At 36.8% G+C, this 27,926-nt stretch overlaps 1 protein-coding gene across 2 annotated transcripts in view; it reads right to left on the bottom strand.

Annotated features, from left to right (window-relative positions):
• Window positions 1-61: 61 nt before the first annotated feature.
• LOC127951837 (NACHT, LRR and PYD domains-containing protein 3) overlaps window positions 62-27,926 on the bottom strand; it is a 90,619-nt gene continuing 62,754 nt past the window's right edge. For both annotated transcript variants that reach the window (XM_052549886.1, XM_052549885.1), the window contains 3 exons: window positions 22,868-23,029; window positions 3,396-3,442; window positions 62-3,303 (listed from right to left, as the gene is read on the bottom strand). In XM_052549886.1, the coding sequence (XP_052405846.1) occupies window positions 2,765-3,303; window positions 3,396-3,442; window positions 22,868-23,029 (748 nt within the window). In that variant the 3' untranslated portion in view covers window positions 62-2,764. The remainder of the gene's footprint in view (window positions 3,304-3,395; window positions 3,443-22,867; window positions 23,030-27,926) is intronic.

Consider the following 27,926-nt stretch of genomic DNA (forward strand, 5'->3'; position numbering starts at 1 on the left):
ATATAATAAAATACTATGACATATTCGTCACGGTACACTCGGGAAGGAGTCAAATGCAGGAGAATCCTTCAAACTTGGAATTTAATAAACAACAAGCAACAGAAACTCAAAAGACAAAAACAGCAGACAAAGACACTAGGATTGGGACACTATTTAAACACGTGACTTGATGAGAAGAAGACGAGAAACACCTGGAAATAATGACAATGAACATGAATAAACACCTGGGATTAATGAACTAAATGGGGACAGGAACTTCAGCAGGAATAAAAACATGACAATATTATAAAGTATATAGAATTATTATTAAAGTACATGCAAAAAGTTTGGAAACATTACATTTATTAATGATTTTGAATTATCTTCTGCTCATCAGTGCTGAATTTATTTGATCAAAATAAAGTAAAAAATATATATATATATTGTGAAATATTACAAATACAAAAAAAAATTCAATTTTAACATATTGTAAAATGTTCTAAATGTTATTTCTGTGAAGCAAAGCTGAATTTTCTTCATCACTGCTCCAGTTTTCAGTGTCACATGATCTTCTGATTATTATCAATGTTGAAATCAATTGTGCTGCTTCATAATTTGTGTGGAAATGATGATGCTCTTTATTTTTCAGGATTTTTTGATACATATAAATTTAATTAACAGCATTTATTTGCATTTATCAAATATATCAATTCAATTTGTTAATGTATTAAATAGAAATCATTTTAAATGTCTTCACTTGTTTTTCGTCCCTTTCATGCATGATGAATAAAATTAGTTTCTCTCTTTATTAAATCATATACAAATGTTTGAGGTATCATTGCTTTCACAAAAATATTAAGCAGCAAAACTGTTTTCAACATTGATAATAATCAGAAATGTTTCCTGAGCAGCAAATCTGAATGATTATGTGACACTGAAACTACAACAGATTTATAAATGTTTCTAATGACGAATGTTGCATTCCCAAATGTAAATGAACTTGACTCAAACCAAGCGCAGCTAGAACTGAAGCCCTGGTTATATTTTCTGCATGATCAATCCGGACACGAACAAACAATTGGCCAGAATTATTGCACATCTGACTAATGTCATATTGTTTTCTCGACGGATTGTACAGGTTCGAGTAGCAACGGGCTTCTTCACACAGCCTGTGCATGTGTATTGGTGCTTGCTTTTGAAGCCTACTGAAGAATAAACAGGAGGCACGAGGATGTCCGCTCAGAGCTTTCGCGCACACTCTCCGATGACGATTTTTACGTCACGCATACCACAGCGGACACCAGCGGACTCGCGCACGCCGAAAGTTTAACACAGTCTTAATATTTGAAGTAGCCTATGTAGCGCGTCACACTTTGGAAATCCGTATTTATAGGGAAAACACCACGCCAGAGTTAGAGGCGTCATATTATAAAATAAAAACAAGTAGTAGAATAGAAATAGAAACTGTTAGAGTCAGTGGCGCCCCCAGAAAACATTAATAGGGGTGGCCAGATGAGGCCACATTAAATCTTGGGGTGGCACATCAAAATAAAAGAAAATAAATAAATAAATAAGGGTTTGCAATATTGACAAAAACCAAAAGATATCTCTGTGATTTATGGGATTTTATCGATGACAATAATTAGACAATATTTTGCTGAGTGTGTTATTGTGCTGATATCTTTTTTCTAATTGTGAGTCCTTAATTTTTTATTTTTACCTTTACTCCATTTTTTTTTTTTTTTTTTTTTTTTTTTGTGCACCATCTTTTAGGTCAAATACTTGCATTTGGTCTGTTAACAAGCAAATGCAATCAGTAACAACAAAACTGATCTTTGCAATGCAGAGAAAACAGAAGCTGCATCTGAAGTGTCATTCAGATGTTTTTACACTCTGTTTAATGCAGCTCTGTGGGAAATTGAATACTTTAACCTGCAGTTACAAAATAACAAATAACATTGAAAACTGATGTTTGAAATTGTTTAAAAAAATCAAAAGATACTTTAAATGTGAAATTAAACCACCAGTAAGTGAGAACGAGTCACTGATCATAAGTGAGTCATTGTGTTTGAACCGAATCATTTAAACGGTTGATTCATTCAGGAACGAAACACTAACATGTTGCTCAGAGACGCAAAACAGTGGCTGTGTTTGGATTGATTCTTGTTTTTAGAAATAGAGCAAAAACAGGGAATATGTTGTCTAAAACATAAGTCTCCTGATATTAACTTCCTGTTTATTGAACTGCTGTATAAAATTAATATCACATTTGTAATTATATGCTGACTTTTGGAGAAAAACGTCACTCTTTGTGTGATATTAACTACATGGAATAATATAAATTATATAGACCTATACATTTTCTGTCCCATATCTTGAAAAATGTGATAATATGTGCACTAGTCTAGAGGATCACGTGATGTCTGCGCACACTCTGTGTTTTGTTTGGACGGGGAGGGCAGATACTCTGGTGGCGACAATCTGCAAACATTTTAAGTCCTTAGCGATCCATATTACTAATCCAAACTGAAGTTTTGATATATTCAAGTTGAAATATCTTCATGGAACTTGATCTTAACATCCTAATGATTTTTGGCATAAAAGATAAATGGATCATTTTGACTCATACAATGTATTTTTGGTTATTGCTATAAATAAAACTTTTGACTGCTTTTGTTCTCCACAGACACAAATATATAAACTAGCTATTTATAAAAGCAATAGAAGTTGATGCAATTTCAAAATTAGATAAAGTGTGTGAGTGTGTGTGTGTGTGGGAGTGTGTTTAGTGTTTAATGTGACACAGAGACACTGAAGAGTAGTCATAAAGTGTAAATCCAGCGAGTAGAGGTCGAGTGAATGTGTGTGTGAATGTGTGAAGGTGTGTGAGTGTGTGTGTGTCAGAGACGCTGTAGAAGGACAGAGAGCCGCTCGACTCGTCCAGAAACACTCCTACTCTCTTACAGGAGTCTGGAGTAACAGAGATATGAGTGTCTTTACGATTGTGACGAGCAGTGAATCCTTGATCAGAGCAGATCAGACTCCAGGAGTTCACATTATATCCAAACCAACAGTCAGCACTCCCTCCTTTCCTCTTGATTTCTTTATAACACACTGATATATGAACATCTCCGCTCCATTCAGTCTCCCAGTAACAGCGTCCAGTCAGACTCTCTGAACACACAACCTGCTCATAACGATCAAATCTGTCGGGATGATCAGGATACGACTGTTCCTCAGAGACACACGTCACCTTTCTGTTCTCCTCAGACAGAGCGAGTCGAGTGTGTGCTGTGTTTGGATCCAGTGTGAGATCACAGGCGTCTGAACACAACACACACACATTACAACACACACATTTACAACTCAACTACAAACAAAAAAACTGTGTCTGTGTGTGTTTGTGTGTGACTTACATTTCTGAGGTCCTGCTGTGATCCTGATCTCTCCTCCATGGTCCACACTAGAAAACACACACACACACACACACACACACACACACACACACACACACACACACACACACACATGTTTGTTTTTGTGAAAAGTGGGGACATCCCATAGGCTTAATGGTTTTTATACTGTACAAACTGTATATTATATGGCCCTTCACCAACCCTACCCCTAACCCTAACCCTCACAGGAAACTTTGTGTGTTTTTACTTTCTCAAAAAACCTCATTCTGTATGATTTATAAGCGTTTTGAAAAATGGGGACATGGGTTATGTCCTCATAAGTCACCGTCTCCTTGTAATACCTGTGTCATACCCATGTCATTATACAGAGTTGTGTCCTGATATGTCACAAAAACATGCCCACACACACACACACACACACACACACTCACACACTCACACACACACTTAAGCACATGTAACAGCTGCAGGAATATTTAGTTTAATATTTATTTCTGATTGACAGAAATCTCAGAAGAGTTCAGAGAGAAAGAGAAAAACATCAAGTGTTACACAGAAATGAAGAGGAGCAGAACTTATTATGATGGAAAAATTAGCTCATAAAATGTTTACAAATATTGAATAGAATAATAAAATAATGAATGTATAAAATAAAATAAATATTATAAAATATAAATAAAATGTATTTTAATGAAAAGGGGCTCATGAAACTGTACAATTAATCAGAATATTAAGTACAAAGTATCAGAAAATGTATATGATCTATTTTTTTCATGAAATTTAATTGAGTTCTAAGCTTTTTTCATCTTTGGGTCTCAGTAAGTTTGTTTATTTGTTTGTTTGTTTGCCTTTAAGGAAAACCAATGCAATGTATTTTTGCTCAATAATATTTTCTGATTATTATTTAGAATTTGGAGGATATTTGATTATACTATTCAATATTTATACAATTTATATGAGCTATTTTTCCATTCAAATGAATTAAGATCTGATTTTCTTCATTTTTGGGTCACGCTTGCTTCATGAAGTGTAAATTATTATTTTTTTTTTATTTATTTTTTTATAAAATCAATGTTATTTATTTTTGTTCAATAATATTTTCTGATTATTATTGACAATTTTAAAGGGATTTGATAACACTATGAACTATTTATACAATTTATATGAGCTATTTTTCCATTCAAATTAATTAAGATCTGATCATTTTTCAGTTCTTGAAATGTACATTTTAATTTTTTTTTTGTTTTTGTTTTTAAGAAAATCAATGCAATGTATTTTTCTTCAATAACATTTTCTGAATATTATTTAAACTTTTGAGGATATTTTATTATACTATTCAATATTTATACAATTCATATGAGCTATTTTTCCATTCAAATGAATTAAGATCTGATTTTCTTCATTTTGGGTCACACTTGCTTCTTGAAATCTAAGTCTTTTTTGTTAGTTTTTAAAGGAAAATCAATCAATATTTTTCTATTATTATTTTAATTTATTTGAAGATTTTATGATACTATGAAACATATATTAAATTTAGTATTAACTATTTTTCCTTTAACATTAATTAAGATCTGAGCCTCTTCATTTTTGAATAAAAATTATTATTATTATTATTCATATTATTATTATTATTATTATTTGTAAGGAAAATCAATGCAGTTTATTTTTATTCAATAATATTTTCCAATTATTATTTGGAAGTTTGAGGAGATTTTATGATACTATGCAATATGTATACAATTCATATGAACTATTTTTCCTTTACAATTAATTAACATCTGAGCCTCTACATTTTGGGGTTCTTGAAATGTTTTTTTTTTTTTGTTTGTTTGTTTTTTTTTTTGGAGGGAATATCAGTGCAATTTATTTTTGTTTAATAATATTTTTTTATTATTATTTGCAATTTTGAAGGAATCTTATACTACTATGAAATATTTATATAATTTATATTAACAGATTTTGCTTTAAAATTAAGATCTGAGTCTCTTCATTTTTGGGTTCTTGAAATGTATTTATTTTTATTATTATTATTTGTAAGGAAAATCTATGCAATGTATTTTTATTCAATAATATTTTTTAATTATTATTTGGAATTTTGAGGGAATCTTATGATACTATGAAATATTTATACAATTTATATTAACAAATTTTACTTTCAGGCTTGCTTCATGAAATGTATTTTTTTGTTTTTTTGTTTGTTTTTTAAGGAAAATCAATATTTCAATCAATCAATATTTTTTATTATTATTATTTGGGATTTTTAGAAGATTTTGTGGTACTAAGCAATATTTATTACATTTATATGAAATTTTTTCCTTTAAAATTAAGATCTGAGCGTCATCATTTTTGTGTTCTTGAAATGCATTTAATATTTACATTTTTATTTGTAAGGAAAATCAACACAATGTATTTTTATTCAATAATATTTTCAAATTATTTGAAATTTTGAGGGTATTTTATGATACTATGCAATATTTATACAACTTATATGAACTATTTTTTCTTTAAAATTAATTAAGATCTGAGCCTCTTCATTTTGGGGTCAAAGTTGGTACATGTTTTTTTTTTTTTTTTGTGCAAAATTAATGTAAAGTATTTTTGTTCAATAATATATTTTTTATTCATATTTAGAATTTTGAGGGGATTTTATGACACTTTGCAAAAGATCTTTTTTTTTTTTTTTATAAAATCAATGTTATTTATTTTTGTTCAATAATATTTTCTGATTATTATTGACAATTTTAAAGGGATTTGATAACACTATGAACTATTTATACAATTTATATGAGCTATTTTTCCATTCAAATTAATTAAGATCTGATCATTTTTCAGTTCTTGAAATGTAAATTGTAATTTTTTTTTTTATTTTGTTTTTAAGAAAATCAATGCAATGTATTTTTCTTCAATAACATTTTCTGAATATTATTTAAACTTTTGAGGATATTTTATTATACTATTCAATATTTATACAATTCATATGAGCTATTTTTCCATTCAAATGAATTAAGATCTGATTTTCTTCATTTTGGGTCACACTTGCTTCTTGAAATCTAAGTCTTTTTTGTTAGTTTTTAAAGGAAAATCAATCAATATTTTTCTATTATTATTTTAATTTATTTGAAGATTTTATGATACTATGAAACATATATTAAATTTAGTATTAACTATTTTTCCTTTAACATTAATTAAGATCTGAGCCTCTTCATTTTTGAATAAAAATTATTATTATTATTAATATTATTATTATTATTATTATTATTTGTAAGGAAAATCAATGCAGTTTATTTTTATTCAATAATATTTTCCAATTATTATTTGAAAGTTTGAGGAGATTTTATGATACTATGCAATATGTATACAATTCATATGAACTATTTTTCCTTTACAATTAATTAACATCTGAGCCTCTACATTTTGGGGTTCTTGAAATGTTTTTTTTTTTTTTTTTTTTTTTTTTTTGGAGGGAATATCAGTGCAATTTATTTTTGTTTAATAATATTTTTTTATTATTATTTGCAATTTTGAAGGAATCTTATGATACTATGAAATATTTATATAATTTATATTAACAGATTTTGCTTTAAAATTAAGATCTGAGTCTCTTCATTTTTGGGTTCTTGAAATGTATTTATTTTTATTATTATTATTTGTAAGGAAAATCTATGCAATGTATTTTTATTCAATAATATTTTTTAATTATTATTTGGAATTTTGAGGGAATCTTATGATACTATGAAATATTTATACAATTTATATTAACAAATTTTACTTTCATGCTTGCTTCATGAAATGTATTTTTTTGTTTTTTTGTTTGTTTTTTAAGAAAATCAATATTTCAATCAATCAATATTTTTTATTATTATTATTTGGGATTTTGAGAAGATTTTGTGGTACTAAGCAATATTTATTACATTAATATGAAATTTTTTCCTTTAAAATTAAGATCTGACCGTCATCATTTTTGTGTTCTTGAAATGCATTTAATATTTACATTTTTATTTGTAAGGAAAATCAACACAATGTATTTTTATTCAATAATATTTTCAAATTATTTGAAATTTTGAGGGTATTTTATGATACTATGCAATATTTATACAACTTATATGAACTATTTTCCTTTAAAATTAATTAAGATCTGAGCCTCTTCATTTTGGGGTCAAAGTTGGTACATGGTTTTTTTTTTTTTTTTTTTTTTTTGTGCAAAATTAATGTAAAGTATTTTTGTTCAATAATATATTTTTTATTCATATTTAGAATTTTGAGGGGATTTTATGACACTTTGCAAAATATCTTTTTTTTTTTTTATAAAATCAATGTTATTTATTTTTGTTCAATAATATTTTCTGATTATTATTGACAATTTTAAAGGGATTTGATAACACTATGAACTATTTATACAATTTATATGAGCTATTTTTCCATTCAAATTAATTAAGATCTGATCATTTTTCAGTTCTTGAAATGTAAATTTTAATTTTTTTTTTTTTTTTTTTTTTAAGAAAATCAATGCAATGTATTTTTCTTCAATAACATTTTCTGAATATTATTTAAACTTTTGAGGATATTTTATTATACTATTCAATATTTATACAATTCATATGAGCTATTTTTCCATTCAAATGAATTAAGATCTGATTTTCTTCATTTTGGGTCACACTTGCTTCTTGAAATCTAAGTCTTTTTTGTTAGTTTTTAAAGGAAAATCAATCAATATTTTTCTATTATTATTTTAATTTATTTGAAGATTTTATGATACTATGAAAAATATATTCAATTTATTATTAACTATTTTTCCTTTAACATTAATTAAGATCTGAGCCTCTTCATTTTTGGGTTCTTTAAATGTATTTATTATTATTATTATTAATATTATTATTATTTGTAAGGAAAATCAATGCAGTTTATTTTTATTCAATAATATTTTCCAATTATTATTTGGAAGTTTGAGGAGATTTTATGATACTATGCAATATGTATACAATTCATATGAACTATTTTTCCTTTACAATTAATTAACATCTGAGCCTCTACATTTTGGGGTTCTTGAAATGTTTTTATTTATTTTTTATTTTTTTGGAGGGAATATCAGTGCAATTTATTTTTGTTTAATAATATGTTTTTATTATTATTTGCAATTTTGAAGGAATCTTATGATACTATGAAATATTTATATAATTTATATTTACAGATTTTGCTTTAAAATTAAGATCTGAGTCTCTTCATTTTTGGGTTCTTGAAATGTATTTATTTTTATTATTATTATTTGTAAGGAAAATCTATGCAATGTATTTTTATTCAATAATATTTTTTAATTATTATTTGGAATTTTGAGGGAATCTTATGATACTATGAAATATTTATACAATTTATATTAACAAATTTTACTTTCACGCTTGCTTCATGAAATGTAATTTTTTTTTTGTTTGTTTGTTTTTTAAGGAAAATCAATATTTCAATCAATCAATATTTATTATTATTATTATTATTTGGGATTTTGAGAAGATTTTGGTGGTACTAAGCAATATTTATTACATTTATATGAAATTTTTTCCTTTAAAATTAAGATCTGAGCGTTATCATTTTTGTGTTCTTGAAATGCATTTAATATTTACATTTTTATTTGTAAGGAAAATCAACACAATGTATTTTTATTCAATAATATTTTCAAATTATTAGAAATTTTGAGGGTATTTTATGATACTATGCAATATTTATACAACTTATATGAACTATTTTTCCTTTAAAATTAATTAAGATCTGAGCCTCTTCATTTTGGGGTCAAAGTTGGTACATGTTTTCTTTTTTTGCAAAATTAATGTAAAGTATTTTTGTTCAATAATATATTTTTTTTATTCATATTTAGAATTTTGAGGGGATTTTATGACACTTTGCAAAAAAACAAACGAGCAAACAAACAAAATAAAAAAACACTTACATTTCAAGACCGTGTGACCCAAAAAATGAAGGTAATGAAAATTTTATAAATATGGCATTGTATCATAAAATCTCCTCAAAATTCTAAATAATAATACAAAAATATTATTGAACAAAAATATATTAAATTGATATAAAAATAAAATACCAAGAGGTTTATCAATAGTGTGAATATTTTCCACAAACAATAGTATTTGTGTCTAGTTCTCTGTTTGGACTGACAGAAACAAAGTCTCTCTGACTGGAGAAACATCTTCGCTCCTCAAATACAAGCGTTGTGTGTTTTGTCTCAAAAGTGTAACCATACCTTTGTGTTGTGTTTTTATTTTTCTTTATATAAAACTCAATTTCTCTTGCTTCAATTTCGAGTTGCCCCAAGAGCTGCCTGTTTATTCTGTCATTGATTATTCAGGTATCTAAGTGCTGTTCTATGTATGATATTTACCATAAGACTTGAATTATGTTTGTTTAAAATATGTGCTTTTGTACACTGTATTACCTTTCGTTTTAGAGTTGCCTGTTAAACATCAGTCCATCATCACTCTGGTAAGAGGTGGTTGTTTGTGTATCAATGTAAGATATGATTTCAATTAAATTCATCTCAATATTCACTTCTTTACAGTGTAACATCAGGTGGCTTTAAATGAGTTGCCTCAGGTCAGATGGCGGCTGTGTTTTTTTCCGACAGTTAACGTAATCGCTCCAGTAGTTGATTTTCTTTGTATAATAAATGACAATAAATTTTGAACATAGTATAGATGGCTACAAGTTTTCTCTTCGACTTTGAGTTGGCTCAGGCAGTGCCATTTAGTCCATAAACAAATGTTATCCAATGGTTAGTGTTTTATTTATTTTTTTATCTGTAACGTTATCAGTTTACGATATGATTAGAATGAAATTTGTTCACAATGTATGCTTCTGCTTCGTGTTCGAGTTGCCTCAGGTCAGACGCCATCAGTTTTTTTTTCCTGACTCTGGCAGGTAGGCTAATGACAATAATTAACAACAAGATTTGAACGATATTTGTTCGCAATATGTTCTTCTGGACAACTGCTGAGGTGGCTCCGAGTTAGTCAGTACAACTTCTTCTTCGTCTTCGAGCTGTCTTATGTCATTCGGTGACAGTTTTTCCCGACAGTGTCATGACTTAAGTAAGCACTGTTTCTCTGTATATTAAGTAAAATGATTTGGATTAGGATTAATGATATAGAATTGTCTTTATTTGTTTATAATACATGTTCATTTTGTACAACTGTGTGGGTGACTTTGAGTTTTGGATAAGATAATTGAAGTTCTTAGGTTATTTAGTGTGTGACGATGTATTTTCTTCATTTAACTTAATTTATATTTATGTGCTTGTTCAGTGCAAAGTTTCTGTGTAGATTATGTTTGCTAAGTGTACTATAAATCTGTATCTGTATTTATCTGTATGTGTTAAAAATGCAAATAATTTAAGAGCTATTTTACAGAATAAATCAAGTCGGCTTTTAAAATGTGATATTCATTTAACCAACTAATATTTAATATGTTCGTCCTTGCTTGCTTTATCATAATATTTAAGTTGTTCTTGTTTTATAATGTTCTCTATCAATGAATTAAAGTGTTCCTTGTGAAAAAAAAAAGTAAATAAATCGTCCTATGTTATTGCCCAAATAATTATTTCTACCATTATATTGTCTTTAATTTTCCTCATTAGGGTGATGCAGTGCAAGATATGAAAATATGAACACCCTGCTCTGGAGATCCTTTTGAAACATTTCCAATTGTGCCACGACCAGAGAAGAAACGTCCAACTACCCTCCTACATTATCTTGATGAAGCGACAGAGTTAAAATCGGTGGAGTATCTAACACTTGAAGGAAACTGGCCTCTTTATTGCTATGAATGCCATCCGTTTCGCATATTTCAAAGAGTGCAACACAACAAATACTTTGTGAAGTGAGTGATATTTGATATTAGTGTGCTGCAAAACGGTCAATCAAAAACACTCTGAGGAAGTATGAAGTGCTCATTGAAAATTCAGTTGTTGGTGAGATAAATCAATGCAATTTTTTATTTAAATCCACTGCTCACAAGCACCAGAAAAGGGGGAAGATAAACATTCAATGTCTTTGATCCAACTGGATATTTGTATGAGAGCACACAAGAACACTTTGTGTATGTCCCGGTATATAAAATCCTTCAGTTTTTACTAAACAGGGATGATGTGTTTGGAATTTGTTTTGTTTTTTGATGAAGGCACTTTTGTTGGACAATACAGGTCATTTTGCGATGGGAGTACTTCAAAACAAACAGATTTTCTATTTTGTGTTTCTGTAGATCACCGATCCTGAGGAGACCTGCAACAGGGGACTTAAAGTTGGTGTCCTCGATATTGTCAAAGATGATTAGGAAACAGTAAATTCCAATCCCACAATAAGACCATGGCTGTGGGGGTCGAAGAGCAAATTGTTCTTAATGAGGTTGAAGACCTCCCTGACGCATTTTCTTTACTTTTTGGTTTGATTTATGCGCTTAGTATAGAGTTCCCCAAAGAAGTAAACTTACATGCAACTATTCATGCATCTTGGTTCTCAGTTTTCTCCAAAAGTGCACAACTTGAAGAACAGGCTTCTAAGTTTGGATGTTTCAATTGGACAACTAATAAAAGGCTGTTGCTTCTTCTGTCTTTTAGACAAGTCTTCAAACTGCATCTTTGTGAACACTGAACTGCAGCGGTTAAAACACTGTCCTAAAAGCAAGTCTGAAGTAAATGGGTTTTCTATTTGTTCTATCTAGTTATATTTTCTGTTAAATTTGTACACAAGAAGTAGTATTTGATGCTGCTCTTTTTTATTATAAAAAAAAAAAAAAAAAAAAAAAAAAAATTCTGGCCAACTGCTGATTTTTCCTTGAATTTGGTGCTTGACAAATGTTCATTTTAGGCAATGCATGTACATATTAGTTATGATCATGATTTTAATTTTTGATATTTCATTCACTGCATAAGCTCAGCTAGCTGATTAATATAAATGTTAAATAAGCTCAGGCTCCGACATCTTACATCTTATTGTTTGAAAAATTATTCTGCTCTAATCCGCCCAGCTTTGTGTGTGTGTGTCTGTGTGTTTTTGTGACATATGAAGACACAAATTTCTATAATGATATGGGTATGAATCAGATATTACAAGGAGAAGGTGACTTATGAGGACATTTCCCCATGTCACCATATTTCCAACAAGCTTATAAATCATAGAGAATACGTTTTTTTTTTCCTGTGAGCGCTAAGTTTGGGTGTAGGGTTCATAGGATGTCGTAATTCATTCATTACAAATGAATGCAGCACGCTCTTGTTTTAACTAAAATGAAAACCATGAAAAATGTGTAGGGTGTTGGATTTTTCCCCAATGTAAAGAGGGCTCATGATGCTCTCATAGACGGTTTAAATTCTGTTTAAAAAAGGGCGATAGAAAATACAGATTGTACAGTATAAAAACCATTAGGTCTGTGGAATGTCCCCGCAATTCACCCAAAAAAAAAAAAAAAATGTGTATGTGTGCGCGCATGCACACGTTTTAAATTATTAGAAACCATATTCAGTCAAAACTGACTTTAATGGACAGACCGACTATAACATTTTATGGGTTTCATCCATTGGTAAGGTTATTATGGTCAATCATCTGAAATTCGTGAAAGACTCACAAATCAATATTTTAGCAGATTCACTCAAATGCAGCTTTCATTGCTTACAACTCTGCAGTGTGCATATGGACACTGGTTATCTTAGCAGCATGAAAAATAAAGGTTTTACTCAATCACTAAACTGTATACAGATAGTGTAGATTATAATGAGAGGACTTTAGTTTTAAAAGCAATCGATTTCTTTTTCATCTAGATTTTTTCAGATATTTTCATATCTGTTAATTAAAAAAAAAATGTTCAGTTGGTTTCAGTTAAAATGTGAGAACATTTTATTAATCCATCCATTCCTTTTATTTCCATTGGTTTAATTAAATGCCAAATATATAAATAAATAAATACATTTATGCATTTAGCAGACGGTAAAGTGCATACAGGTTAACAGTTTTTACCTAACTGTATTATATATATATATATATATATATATATATATATATATATATATATATATATATATATATATATATATATATATATATATATATATATATATATATATCAGTGGCGGCTACTGGTCTGTCAGAGAGGGGAAGCTCATTTTCGGCCTACATCATAAAATTGTCTATTTATTTAAAAGTAAATTCTGCCCTACATTCCTTTTCAAGAAAATGGTCTGTGACCCTGTCGTACCAAATAGGAGTCTTTTCAAGTGACTTGACGAGTGTCCTCTCAATGGCCAGCAGAGCTAGGCTGCTTAAACGGCCTTGGCCCATTGTGTTTCGGGTGTAGAACTTAAGTCGCTTTAAACAGGAGAAGCTCCTTTCTACACCTGCAGATGTAGCTCCAATTGTTGCCACTAATGAGAACAGTTTGTAAAGCTGAGGCATTGCACTGTCCAACTCCATGTCTTTAAGGAACACCAAGTAATCACACAGCTTTCTGTATCGCACTTGGGGATCCTGCAATTGGGTCAGACGGCGCTTTCTCATGGGCTCATCTCGTGGGTCTGATGTGAGATCTGCTGTTTTGGCATAAATGGCTTGGAAAGCCCCCTCTGACCTCTTCTCTTTGACAAATGCAAGAAGAGATTCAATTCTGTTCTTGCAGTAAAGAACATCCATCGCCCTCTGCTGGACAATATCAAAGACCACATCAGTCTCAGAGAAGATTTGTTCATATGTGTACAACATGAACACAAACTCAAAATCCTCCAGTTTCCTCACAAAGCCTTTGGTACAATCCAGTGTATCATCATCCATTGTTGTATCTGCAATGATGTTCTCAAATGTCTGCAGGAGGCCATCATAATTGTTTGCCACAGTGCTCACTATCCGTGATGTGAAATTCCATTGAGTAGGAGCGTTTCTGGGCAACCTTGAACAGCCTGCAGACTCCAGAGAAGATGTCCTCTTTGTGGATTTTGAAAAAAATGTGGCAAATCCAGAGTGATGCAAAAAAAATTCTGCACTCAGGCAAGCATTTAGCCCCCTGTGACAGCACCAGATTCAGTCGGTGTGCATAGCAATGCACAAACATTGCACTGGGGGCTATTGCTTTCACTTTGGCCTGCAGACCATTGAGATCTGAAGCCATGACAGCAGCCCCATCATAGGTCTGTGCCACAAGCTTGTCCTTAAAATTGTAGCCCTGCATGTTCTCATTTAATATTTCAAAAACAGACTGGGCATCTCGCCCCCCCCCGAAACATCAAAAAATCCAATAAAGCGCTCTTGAATTTTACCTGCACTATCCACATAGCGAACAATGACAGAGAGTTGGGCACGGCAGGATATATCAGTTGTTTCATCCACCTGCCATCCAAAAAAGGGAGCATCCTGAATTTCATCTCTGATCTGATCAGAAACTGTGGCTGAAAGAGCAGAAATCAAATAATTTTGAATAGTATGGGACATACCAGAAAACACAGTTGAGGGCTCGAATTGTGTGGACAGGACAGAGTCATATTTAGCTAATGTTTCTGTGAACTCCCTGTAATTCCCCTTGTTGGATGATTCACTACTCTCATCATGTCCCCTAAATGACAGCTCCTGCCGGCCAAGCAAGGATGTCACATCAACAAGGCGGTTTAGGAAGGCCCTGTTTTGTTTGACTATTTCATTATGTTTAGCCACTTGAATGCAAGCACCTTCATTTATTGCATGCTCAACCCTGATCCTGCCCATGCAACTTAATCTTGCACATGCACTCACATGTTCATTGCTCTTTTCATGTCTTTTATATGCCCTGTCAAAGTTAGACAGATCTCCAAACCCCACCTTTGACCAAACAACACATCCGTGAGATGGTTTCATCAAGAGGCATGGCCAGCAGTACATTTTATTTGTCACAGCACTTCCAGTCAGCCAGCTAACTTTGTCATACCAGGAGAGCTGAAAAGACCTGTTATTTTTCCCTATCTTTTGCACTAAATCAATCTTAGGTGTTGATCTGCCCTGCTGTTTAATTCTAAGTTTTTCCTCGTAAGGAACACTTTCAAATGGCTTCGCCAAAATCAGGTCGACAATATTAGCACCGTCTGCCATCGTGCGCAGTTTCACCCACGACGCTAGCCTAGCCTACTAACGTTATATGAATGAATGAATGAATGAAGGAATGAATGAATGAACGATCTAAAAAAACAAAAATTAAACTCTGTAAAACTGAAACAAGGAATGTGGTGTATAATTGTGTGAAATGTATGATGAAAATCAAGCAATTTCGCCAAGCAAATATCAAAGAAATAGGTTGCAGCAGTTTTTATTTCGACTGAACTTGAGAAATCCGCGATGGGACTGAGCGCGAATAGCTTCAGTGATTCCTTATAGTACAGAATCGCTGTCAGTCAAAAGGAGATGCAGTCTTTCGACAGACCCTCCAATCATCACGCAGAAGCTCGGAGTCTGGGCCAGCCCACTCCCCATTCACCCCCAGAGACGCTTTTTTTGTGACATTATAAGGGAAGCCGAGCTTCCCTTGCAGTCTTAAAGAAATCGCCACTGATATATATATATATATACATATATATATATATATATATATATACATAGAGATTTGTGTTATGCACATCCAGGGCACGAAGCTCCCATTCCAACACATCCCAAAGATGCTCTATTGGGTTGAGATCTGGTGACTGTGGGGGCCATTTTAGTACAGTGAATGTCTTGGTTACGTATGTAACCCTCGTTCCCTGAAGGAGGGAACGGAGACTTTACGAATGGGATCTCGCCCAAGAGCCCAATCACCTTCGAGTGGTACAAAACGAGCCAATGGTACACAAAGTACCTTGGTCTGTGGAATTTGCATCGCAAGCTCTGCCCCGCAGAGCGGGTATATAAGGAGCAGCGCGAGCAACTCGCATTCAAGTCTCCGCTGAGGAGCCAAGCCAGTGACCTGGCCGTTCAGCAGAACAGCGATGTGGCAAGGGGACGTAACGTCTCATTTCCCTCCTTCAGGGAACGAGGGTTACATACGTAACCAAGACATTCCCTTTCAATCGGTCACGTTCGACGTTATGAATGAGGTCCCTTACAAAACGCCACATGGCTGTCTTCCAGTGACCCGTGTGAGTGATAGCACCCTATTGTGAGGCCAGCACGAGTGAGGGCCTATAGCTTACACAGAATACACTGGGTAGCATATTCCAGCTGGACGTATGCTAGCAGGCAGCCTGCCCTTGTGAGGACTTACAGAAGGCAGGTATCCACCAAGGTGGTGATACATAAGAACTCTGAGGTACCCAGCCCGCAGGGTGGAAGTTTCAATGACAGAGCTGGCAAGGGGCTTGCCAAGGGAAAGACACATGCTGCGGAGAGACTTACTGTGGACATACACACGTGGGATTGACCAGAAAAGGGGAATCACAACACATGGAGGCACCTAGTCCCACACAGGGCTGACTAAGGGGCATGTACGCAAGTGTTGGACATCAACAGTGCTGGAGAAACCCAGGGTTCTGACTGAGGATCTCTCCTGAGGGGAATAGCGCACGCCTCCAGTCCGCGGAGTGGAATGGCGCAGCAAGCAGATTGACACCGAGCAGGTCCTTACTGGCCCGAAGGGGAGAGTACCCGGGAGGACACGGGCTCTACACGAAGATTATAAAATCTCGCGAATGTGTAAGGTGTCGCCCAGCCCGCAGCTCTACAGATGTCTGTTAGCGAGGTGCCATGTGCCAGCGCCCAGGAGGAAGCTACAGTCCTAGTTGAGTGAGCTCTCACCCCTATGGGGGCATGGCAGGTCTTGAGCCTGATAAGCCAGGACAATAGCATCCACTATCAAGTGGGATAACCTCTGCTTGGAGACAGCTTTTCCCTTCTGCTGGCCTCCGTAACAGACAAAGAGCTGGTCTGAGGTCCTAAGGCACTGAGTTCTGTCCACGTATGTGCGGAGCGCACGTACTGGACAGAGCAGTGCCAGGGCTGGGTCTGCCTCCTCCAGGGGCAGCGCTTGCAAGTTCACCACCTGATCCCTAAAAGGAGTGGTGGGAACTTTGGGCACGTACCCAGGCCGGGGTCTCAAGATAACTTGAGAGTTAGCCGGCCCGAATTCCAGGAACGCTTCGTCAACTGAAAATGCCTGCAGGTCCCCGACCCTCTTCACCGGAGCCAAAGCCGTCAGGAGCGCAATTTTCAAGATAAAAACTTTAGCTCACTGAGAGCAAGGGTTCGAAGGGAGCCCTCTGCAGTGCTGATAGAACCACTGCGAGGTCCCAAGAGGGGACTTGCTCCTTGCTCCTCTCAGGAAACTGATGATCAGATCGTGCCTCCCAAGAGACTTACCTTCAACAGGGTCACATAGACCTTGAGGGTGGAAGGAGACAGCCTTTGTTCCAACCCCTCCTGAAGAAAGGAAAGCACTGATCCGATCTGACATTTCCAGGGGTCTTCACGCCATGAAGAACACCAAGTGACGAAGAGGTTTCACTTCAAAGCATACGCGTGTCTGGTGGACACGGCTCTAGCTGAAGTGATGGTAGCTACCACCTGTGGTGGCAAGGTACCTAAAACCTCTGTGACCCGTCTAGAACCCACACATGTAGGTTCCACAGATCGTCGGTGCAAGAAGGCTCACTGGGGGAAACGCATACTTGCGCAGGCCCAGCGGCCAGCTGTGTGCCAGGGCGTCCGTGCCGAGAGTGCCCTCGGTCAGGGAGTAAAACAACTGGCAGTGGGAATTTTCTGGAGAGACAAACAGGTCTACCTGAGCGTCTCCGAAGCGTTCCCAAATCAGCTGAACCGACTGGGGGTGGAGTCTCCACTGAGACTGCTGCCGTGAGAGCTCGTAGGCTGCACGATTGAGCCTGCCTGGAATGTGAATGGCACAAAGCGACCTCAGATGCTTGTGACTCCACAAGAGGAGATGGCGAGCGAGTTGCGACATGCGGCGAGAGCGTAGACCACCCTGACGGTTGATGTACGCTACGGTTGCAGTGTTGTCCGTACGGACCAGAACGTGCTTGTCCTTCAGCAGGGCCCTGAAGCGGTGCAGAGCAATCTGTACTGCTAGCAACTCGAGGCAATTGACATGCCACTGAAGTCGGGGTCCTGTCCAGGAGCCCGACGCAGCATGCCCGTTGCACATGGCACCCCAGCCCGTGGCAGAGGCATCTGTTGACACAACAACATGTCTGGACACCGGTTCTAGGGGCACGCCGGCCCGTAGAAACGAGGGGTCCAATTACAGGGTGAAGTTTCAGCGTCACTCGGAGCGTGCCCTGTTGCCATGCCCATCTCGGGACTCGGTCGTGAAGCCAGTGCTGAAGCAGTCTCATATGGAGTAACCCGAGCGGTATAACCGCCGCCGCGGATGCCATATGCCCCAGGAGCCTCTCAAACAGTTTCAGTGGAGCCGTTATCTTGCCCTCAAATTGTCTTAGGGAATTCAGCAGTGACTGCGCGCGCTCGTTCATAAGCCGTGCGAACATGGTGACCGAGTCTATTTCCATATCGAGAAAAGAGATCCTCTGCACAGGGGAGAGCTTGCTCTTTTCCCAGTTGACCTGAAGACCCAGTCGGGCGAGGTGTCTGAGCACCAGATCCCTGTGCTCGCACAACCGCTCTCGAGAGTGAGCTAGGATCAGCCAGTCATCGAGGTAGTTGAGGATACGGACACTTTGTTCCCTGAGAGGAGCCAAGGCTCCCTCCACGACCTTCGTAAAGACGCGGGGAGACAGGGCCAACCCGAATGGGAGAACCTTGTACTGATATGCCTGCCCCTCGAAAGCAAACCGAAGAAACGGTCTGTGTCGAGGAAGAATGGAGACATGAAAGTACGTGTCCTTCAGGTCGATCGCTGCAAACCAATCCATCGGATGAATGCATTCGAAAATGCGCTTGGGCGTTAGCATCTTGAATGGGAGTCTGTGCAGAGCACGGTTCAAGGCACGCAAGTCCTGGATTGGCCGTAACCCACCTGTCTTCTTGGGTACTATGAAGTAAGGGCTGTAAAAGCTGGACTTCAGGTCGGCTGGAGGGACCGGCTCTATCGTGCCCTTTGCCAGAAGGGTTGCGACCTCCGCGCGCATGACAGGGGCATCTTTGCCTACCATCGTCGCACGGACACCCCACGAACTGCCGGGTGAACTGAATCGCGTAGCCGAACCTGAGCGTCCGGATGAGCCAGCGAGAAGGCCTGGGGAGCTCTAGGCAGGCTCCCAGAAACCGAACCTGCGGGGTCAAGGGGACTACAGGCATACCCATGCTGGGGCAGCATGGTGGAGCAGACAGCCCTGGCATGGGAGGCATAGCGCCCCTTAGCGGGGGCAGAGTGCGGGCACTTGTCTCACTCCAAGTAGCAAAGAGGGCATGAGAAAGCGAAGCGTTCTTGAGCCGGCTTTGCATGGAAACTGGCAAGGGGAGAGGAGAACGAGAGCAGCGAGGAAGCACGTCACCAACTGTCGTTTGTGGCCTCTTGGGACCCGGAGGTAGAGGAAACAGCTCTTTTAGTGAAGGTTTGGGTACCACCGGCCGCAGGGCCAGTGGCAGAACAAAAAAGAAAATGAGAGCAAAGGTTTCTCCCCCGGCCATCCTCCAGGGGAAGGAGTGGTCCTGCTACCATCTCCTGACGAGCTGACGTCTCCAACTCTGGGTCGCCCGTCCCAGGAACGCCGCTTGGCCTGGCATTTGGCAGCCTAAGGGGCAGAGACGGGTTGCGCTGCCCTTCTGCGGCCATCTCCTCGCTGTGGACTGGGTGAAGGCTGCTGCTGTGGCCGAGCGGGAGACGGCTGTGCCGGGGGCAGGATGGAAGCAGCAGTGGGCCGCCGGGGCAGGATGTGTCTGATGGCCTCAGACTGCTTCTGGGCAGCAGAGAACTGCTGGGCAAAGCTCTACCGCGTCACCGAAGAGGCCATCTTGGGAGACCGGGGAGTTGAGAAGCTGAGCCCGATCAGACTCCCTCATGTCTGCCAGGTTCATCCATAGGTGGCGCTCCTGGACCACCAAAGTGGACATCACCTGACCCAAGGAGCGATCAGTGACCTTCGGGCAGTTAAAGGTGCCTTCCATGAACTGGTTACTTCCTGGTGCACTTCCGGGAAGAAAGGAACCAGAGGGGGGTGGTGGCGATCCGCATGAGCAGCCCCCAGGAACCAATCATTCAGCCTCGAGCACTTGGAACAGGGCGGAGGATTCCACTCAAGCCCGATGCTCTCCGCTGCCAGGGAAAGCATGGCCGTCAGCTCGGGATTGGACTCGGACAACGCTGGCACTCTCGAGGGAGGCAATGCAGCCGAATCCTCATCTCTCGAGGACTCAAGCCCACCTTGTGATGCGGTGATCGACATACGGTCCTCTTCGCGAGCCCTGAATGAGATGTCAGGAGCCTGAGAGGGTCTAGCAAACTCATCCGGAAACTCAACTGGCTGCGGCGAATGTGTAATCGAGTCTGGATCTCAACGCTGATATGGTCATGTCCCCGCAATGAGAACATGAGCCATCCACAAACGCAGTCTCAGCGTGCTGGAAGCCCAGACACATGACACAGCGATCGTGGCCGTCACGAGGAGCGATGTATCGACCGCACCCAGAAACACACGGGCTAAATGACATCTTTAAAAAGACGCAAATCGACCCGTTACTCTTTTGTGAAAAGGAAAAGCTCTTTTAGGGGTGTTGAAGTGCTCAGGGGAACACGGGAGCTGTCGCAAGAAACCAAGACGAACCGCTGAATCACGCCATCACACCAACACCAGCTGACTCGCTTGTAAACACTCCAAATGAAAGCAGCAAGCGATGTGCTCGGCTCCGAAGCGAAAGCTTCTCTCGCTGCTCATTATATAACCGCTCTTCGGAGCGGAGTTTGCGATGCAAATTCTGCAGACCAAGGTACTTTGTGTACCATTGGCTCGTTTTGTACCACTCGAAGGTGCTTGGGCAAATTGGAAACCAATTTGAAATGATTCGAGCTTTGTGACATGGTGCATTATCCTGCTGGAAGTAGCCATCAGAGGATGGGTACATGGTGGTCATAAAGGGATGGACATGGTCAGAAACAATGCTAAGGTAGGCCGTGGCATTTAAACGATGCCAAATTGGCACTAAGGGGCCTAAAGTGTGCCAAGAAAACATCTCCCACACCATTACACCACCACCAGCAGCCTGCACAGTGGTAACAAGGCATGATGGATCCGTGTTCTCATTCTGTTTACGCCAAAATATTGACTATACCATCTGAATGTCTCAACAGAAATCGAGACTCGTCAGACCAGGCAACATTTTTCCAGTCTTCAACTGTCCAATTTTGGTGAACTCGTGCAAATTGTAGCCTCTTTTTCCTATTGCAAACCCTAGAAATGGTTGTGCTTGAAAATCCCAGTGATTGAGCCAATTGTGAAATACTCAGACCGGACGGTCTGGCACCAACATCCATGCCACGCTCAAAATTTCTTAAATCATCTTTCTTTCCCATTGTGACATCCAGTTTGGAGTTCAGGAGATTGTCTTGACCAGGACCACACCCCTAAATGCATTGAAGCAACTGTCATGTGATTGGTTGATTAGATAATTGCATTAATGAGAAATTGAACAGGTGTTCCTAATAATCCTTTAGATGAGTATATATATATATATATATATATATATATATATATATATATATATATATATATATATATATATATATATATATATATATAATTAAATAATTATTAATTAAGACATATAGGCCTGTCTTTTTGATCTGAATGTGCTCTGAATAACAAATGCATTTGCATGAGTTCAAAAGTACAACATTTGCTACAGTGAAAATGATTTTTTTTTAACTACGTTTTTCTTTGAATATCCATCTACTGCAGCCATTATGCTTTGATTCATTCTTCTCATTACTTGTGGAATTCTATGGCTATAACTCCACTTAGTGATCAAAGGCTGCAAATGCATTTGCCACAGAAGCAGTGGAAATACCCTTGGTACAAACAAACAACAGAACAAACAAACAAAAGAAAAAACATTCTGGTTGAGTACTATCTGTATGGCGAACAAACAAAAATACCAGTACACAGATATGTGCTTTTTCAGTTACATTGTTAGTTAATGGAAGCGTATATGTCACTTCCCAATGGCACAATATTTAAAAACAATATTCATATATACATTTTTGTTTAATGATGATCCTAAAACCTTCTCAAATTAACACTACACTGTGCTTATGGTTTCAGAAATTGAGCACTGTTATTCATAATTATCACTATTGGATATTTGTTGTAAATTCTTCTATATTTGAAAGCACATAAAACCATGAAGCTGATCTTCCATCTGGGACAAAAGCCTAATGAACTTTCAGATTTTTCCCCAATGTAAACAGTGATCATAATGTTCCCATAAACTTTTAGTAAAGCAGTGTCTGGATGAGAGCCCCCCAAAATTTAATTTAGCATGAATCTTTGCTGCACAGATTATATATTATAATTTTATTGTTAAACTTACTTGAGTTTGTCCAGATGTTTGAGTATATCAGACAGCAGCTTCGCTCCTGATTCTCCTGGGTGATTGTAGTTCAGGTCCAGCTCTCTCAGGTGTGAGGGGTTTGAACTCAGAGCTGATGCCAGACCAGCACAACCTTCTGCTGTCACCATACAGCCAGATAATCTGCAATAACAAGTGGACTTCATCCATCAAAGGAATCAGAGGATTCAAAGGATTTAAAACAAACATAGAGACAGCTTTTTCTTGCTTGATGAGTAAGATATCTAGAAATCATTCTATTGATTATCATTATTTAACTAACTTTTGTAATGTTATTATAAACAATTATTTTCAGTGAGTCAAAACAACAGATTATAACACTTGACTTGCCTGCTCAAAATGTATTATTTTTTAGAAATAACAAGTCTTTTGGGGGCTAAATTTAGCACGTCAATAATATTTATAAGACCAATCTCATTGATTGCTATGAAATTAAGGTGCTGATATGTGAAGGATTATTTTCACATAAAGAGCACTGTAAAACTTTTCATGCTTTGCAGTAAACTTTTCAAACATTGTAGTAATTAACTAGCAGCAGTTTTACCACCAAATGGTGTCGAAATTAGCGTGTTAACACAGGTGATTCATTTATTTTAGTTTAACTCGTTAAAAATATAGAATGCAATTAACGCAGGGGTGGGGCTAGGGTTGGCCACCTATTCACAACTGCTGCTTCTGTCACTTTTTCTCTTGACAAGAAGTGCATTTATTCAGTCGTAGAATGACTGAGAATGGGAGATGTTTCAGACGGGCGCTCCACTTCACTTCAGTGCCAGGTGTGAATTCAAACAGAGCAGAAACGGTACTGTGCTCGCAGTGTGTGCTCTTCAATTGCTCGCACAAATATGCTGTAGCCTGTATCGTTTCATATCAAAGCGCAAAATAAATTATGTGCATGTAATGTTGTGGTTAGTTAAGTCATGAAGTTAACAAAAAAGGCAATTAAAGCTGCCTTAAAACTGCATGTGTGTAATATATTTTTTATGAGTCACATTTAAGAACATGTCTCTGAAATGGTTTTCAAAACTGTCCTGGAGCAGCCCAGCACTATCTCCCTCTTAACTTGTCGTGGGTCAGAGAAGGTCAAAAGAGATGAGAAAACATAATATGTGTCAGATCCACATCATGTTCAGCAGCTCTTAAAGAAATAACAGCCAAAACAACCTAATAACCAGCTGCTGTGATGTCAGTTAATCAAAGGACAAAGGGAATTTTTTTTTATATATAGCTTTAAGAATTATCTATATTTCATTTAGAACTTAGTGTTTGAAAATTTAAATTTCAGTATATTTCTGCTGAAATGCACATGTAAATATGGGTTTATGTGATAAGTTCACTTAAATTAATTAAATATTTTTTTTAAGTCTAATAAATGTTAAAAATGGTAGCTCTAAATTATACTGTAAAGTTGAATGGTGAAGCATCTTGACACATCAGTGTAACAGATATGCAGGTCATCGATTCATGGGTTAAATTCAGGCATACAAATGAAACCCGTTTTGCACTAAATGCCTGGCCTGGCGCCAGCCTGGCTGGACTTAAATTATTTTACGATACCCATGCGAGCCTCAAAGGAGACCTGAAACCCCCCCAAATTCCTTAACACACACACACACAAAAAGAAACCTTTCTTAAAGTTCCTTACTTTTGTAAGTCCTTATTAATATGTATTTTGAATGTTTGTGTATTGCATAAAAATGGTTAATCCTGGGTAAATGGTTAAAGTGCTGACTTATAAGTGGAAATGTTTGATTTCATTCTAACTCTTTCTCAAATAGTCATGTTTATGTAACCCCCACTCCTTTGCAGCTCATATAAACTTTATGACCCCCCTGGGCAACAGGACAGGAGAGAAGCCAAGTCACTGGTTTCTTTTCCCAATGCATTCTAAACTATTACCTCAGACGTAGTCTAAAAGTATATAGTATTGTTTTGTTGGTGCTTTGAGATGTTTCCCATATAAATTGGGACTATCTGCAATTTATTAGCGTGTGTTAATCTTTAAATGTGTGTAATTCTGCATTTGAATGTAACTTCGTGTTTCTATCAGTTATATATATGTACTGTTTGGTGTTCTTGTAATCGTCATGCTTTGACAGACCCACTTATCTAAAGCAAAGTAATGAAAAATTTATTATTCTGGAATTACGAACTTGCTAGAATATCCCTGATGAAATCTGACAAGCCCTAAATCATTACACGCTGCTCTCCTGTGCGACCCTCGTCGCTCCCGCGAATCCCTCGGCTCAGATCGCCGCCCCCCACCCTCCCCCCCAGCCGGGAGGCGGAGAGGACAGCCATTATCATGGCTCCTTCGGAAGCTTTCGTTTTTGTTGTTTTGTTTTCTTTTCTTTACTAAGTTTATTCAACTATTTGCCTCTCCATACAAGGAAGACGAATTCTGGAACATTGTTTGTTGAACCTTTCAAATACCGCGCGAAGACAGAACAAAGGCCCCGCTCACGCTGCTCCACGCTCATGCAAAGATCCAGCGCAGCTCACACGCGCCATGCAAGTATCACTTTTCTATGGAGATTTTAAATGCTGCTTAAAGTGTGTCTATGATTTGAGTCGTTGTTGGCTGAGAAGGGTTACTGACTGTGATTTCCATACCTGAGCTCATTCTGTGATCTCATTAATTTTCTCTCTCTCTCTCTCTCTCTCTCTCCTTTATTTGGAATCCGTTATGTCTTGTAAAAAGTTCACTGTCTGTATTGTCGTACGCATATTTACTCTGTGTGATTTGTAGTTTCGATGTATTATTAGTCAATTATTAAAAACCCATATATTCATGATTCTTGTCTCCACCACCCGCTCACATTACGAATCACTGAGATGTCTAATCTTTAGCTACAAGCTTTAAATTTAGAAACTAAATTTATCATAATGATAGGATAATGTTTTCGTGGCCAGAGAATATTTTTCCTTGAATTATAAGAAGTGATAACTTTATTGAAAATTGATAGGTCAATCTTACGGCCGTTTGCTGGACAAACCACTGTTTGATTTGCAGTAATTTACAGTAAGAGATATCACATTAATTGATATGAAGAATGGAATATTGACATATTAATGAGTAAGTTACAGTGCCCTGTAATGATTTATTGATGAATGCAATTGAGCTATTTTTCATAATCAATAAAATATTAGTGTAACTGTCATATGATATACATATTAATCATATTCCTGATTAATTATTCAAATTCCTTATATATCATTTGAGTTCATTATTATATGTGACCCATTGTTGTTACATTAGACACACCAGTTTAAATTTTAATTAACAAATCAATTATTCATTAGATCAACAAATGATCACAGAGCCCTCAGCCAATAAACATACTACAGTAGGTGGCCATCCTATCTGGGCCTTACCGCCGCATGTTGAAATCATTCGCGAAACTACTGCCAGGTGGCGCAAAGGGACGGATTGCAAAATGAATGTAATCATAAAATGAGATAGCAGTAAGTAAAACAACAATAAAATTATGATATAACATTGTAACATTTAAAAAAAAAGAACATACATTTTTTTACAATTTGTTAATTTTTAAAATGTAGGATAGTCTTAGGCTACAGTCTACTAAACAAAAATTAAAAGAAGACCTTTACACAAAGGATCATATGTATGCTATTTTTATTAAACAGTAAATAAATATAAGGCATATATATATATATATATATATATATATATATATATATATATATATATATATATATATATATATATATATATATATATATACAGTCTTGTTCAAAATAATAGCAGTACAAGGTGACTAACCAGAATAATCAAGGTTTTTAGTATATTTTTTATTGCTACGTGGCAAACAAGTTACCAGTAGGTTCAGTAGATTGTCAGAAAACAAACAAGACCCAGCATTCATGATATGCACGCTCTTATGGCTGTGCAATTGGGCAATTAGTTGAAAGGGGTGTGTTCAAAAAAATAGCAGTGTCTACCTTTGACTGTACAAACTCAAAACTATTTTGTACAAACATTTTTTTTCTGGGATTTAGCAATCCTGTGAATCACTAAACTAATATTTAGTTGTATGACCACAGTTTTTTAAAACTGCTTGACATCTGTGTGGCATGGAGTCAACCAACTTGTGGCACCTCTCAGCTGTTATTCCACTCCATGATTCTTTAACAACATTCCACAATTCATTCACATTTCTTGGTTTTGCTTCAGAAACAGCATTTTTGATATCACCCCACAAGTTCTCAATTGGATTAAGGTCTGGAGATTGGGCTGGCCACTCCATAACATTAATTTTGTTGGTTTGGAACCAAGACTTTGCCCGTTTACTAGTGTGTTTTGGGTCATTGTCTTGTTGAAACAACCATTTCAAGGGCATGTCCTCTTCAGCATAGGGCAACATGACCTCTTCAAGTATTTTAACATATGCAAACTGATCCATGATCCCTGGTATGCGATAAATAGGCCCAACACCATAGTAGGAGAAACATGCCCATATCATGATGCTTGCACCTCCATGCTTCACTGTCTTCACTGTGTACTGTGGCTTGAATTCAGAGTTTGGGGGTCGTCTCACAAACTGCCTGTGGCCCTTGGACCCAAAAAGAACAATTTTACTCTCATCAGTCCACAAAATGTTCCTCCATTTCTCTTTAGGCCAGTTGATGTGTTCTTTGGCAAATTGTAACCTCTTCTGCACATGCCTTTTTTTTAACAGAGGGACTTTGCGGGGGATTCTTGAAAATAGATTAGCTTCACACAGACGTCTTCTAACTGTCACAGTACTTACAGGTAACTCCAGACTGTCTTTGATCATCCTGGAGGTGATCATTGGCTGAGCCTTTGCCATTCTGGTTATTCTTCTATCCATTTTGATGGTTGTCTTCCGTTTTCTTCCACGTCTCTCTGGTTTTGCTCTCCATTTTAAGGCATTGGAGATCATTTTAGCTGAACAGCCTATCCTTTTTTGCACCTCTTTATAGGTTTTCCCCTCTCTAATCAACTTTTTAATCAAAGTACGCTGTTCTTCTGAACAAT

This window comes from Carassius gibelio, chromosome B3 (assembly GCF_023724105.1).
Source record: "Carassius gibelio isolate Cgi1373 ecotype wild population from Czech Republic chromosome B3, carGib1.2-hapl.c, whole genome shotgun sequence".
Taxonomy (NCBI): Eukaryota; Metazoa; Chordata; class Actinopteri; order Cypriniformes; family Cyprinidae; genus Carassius; species Carassius gibelio.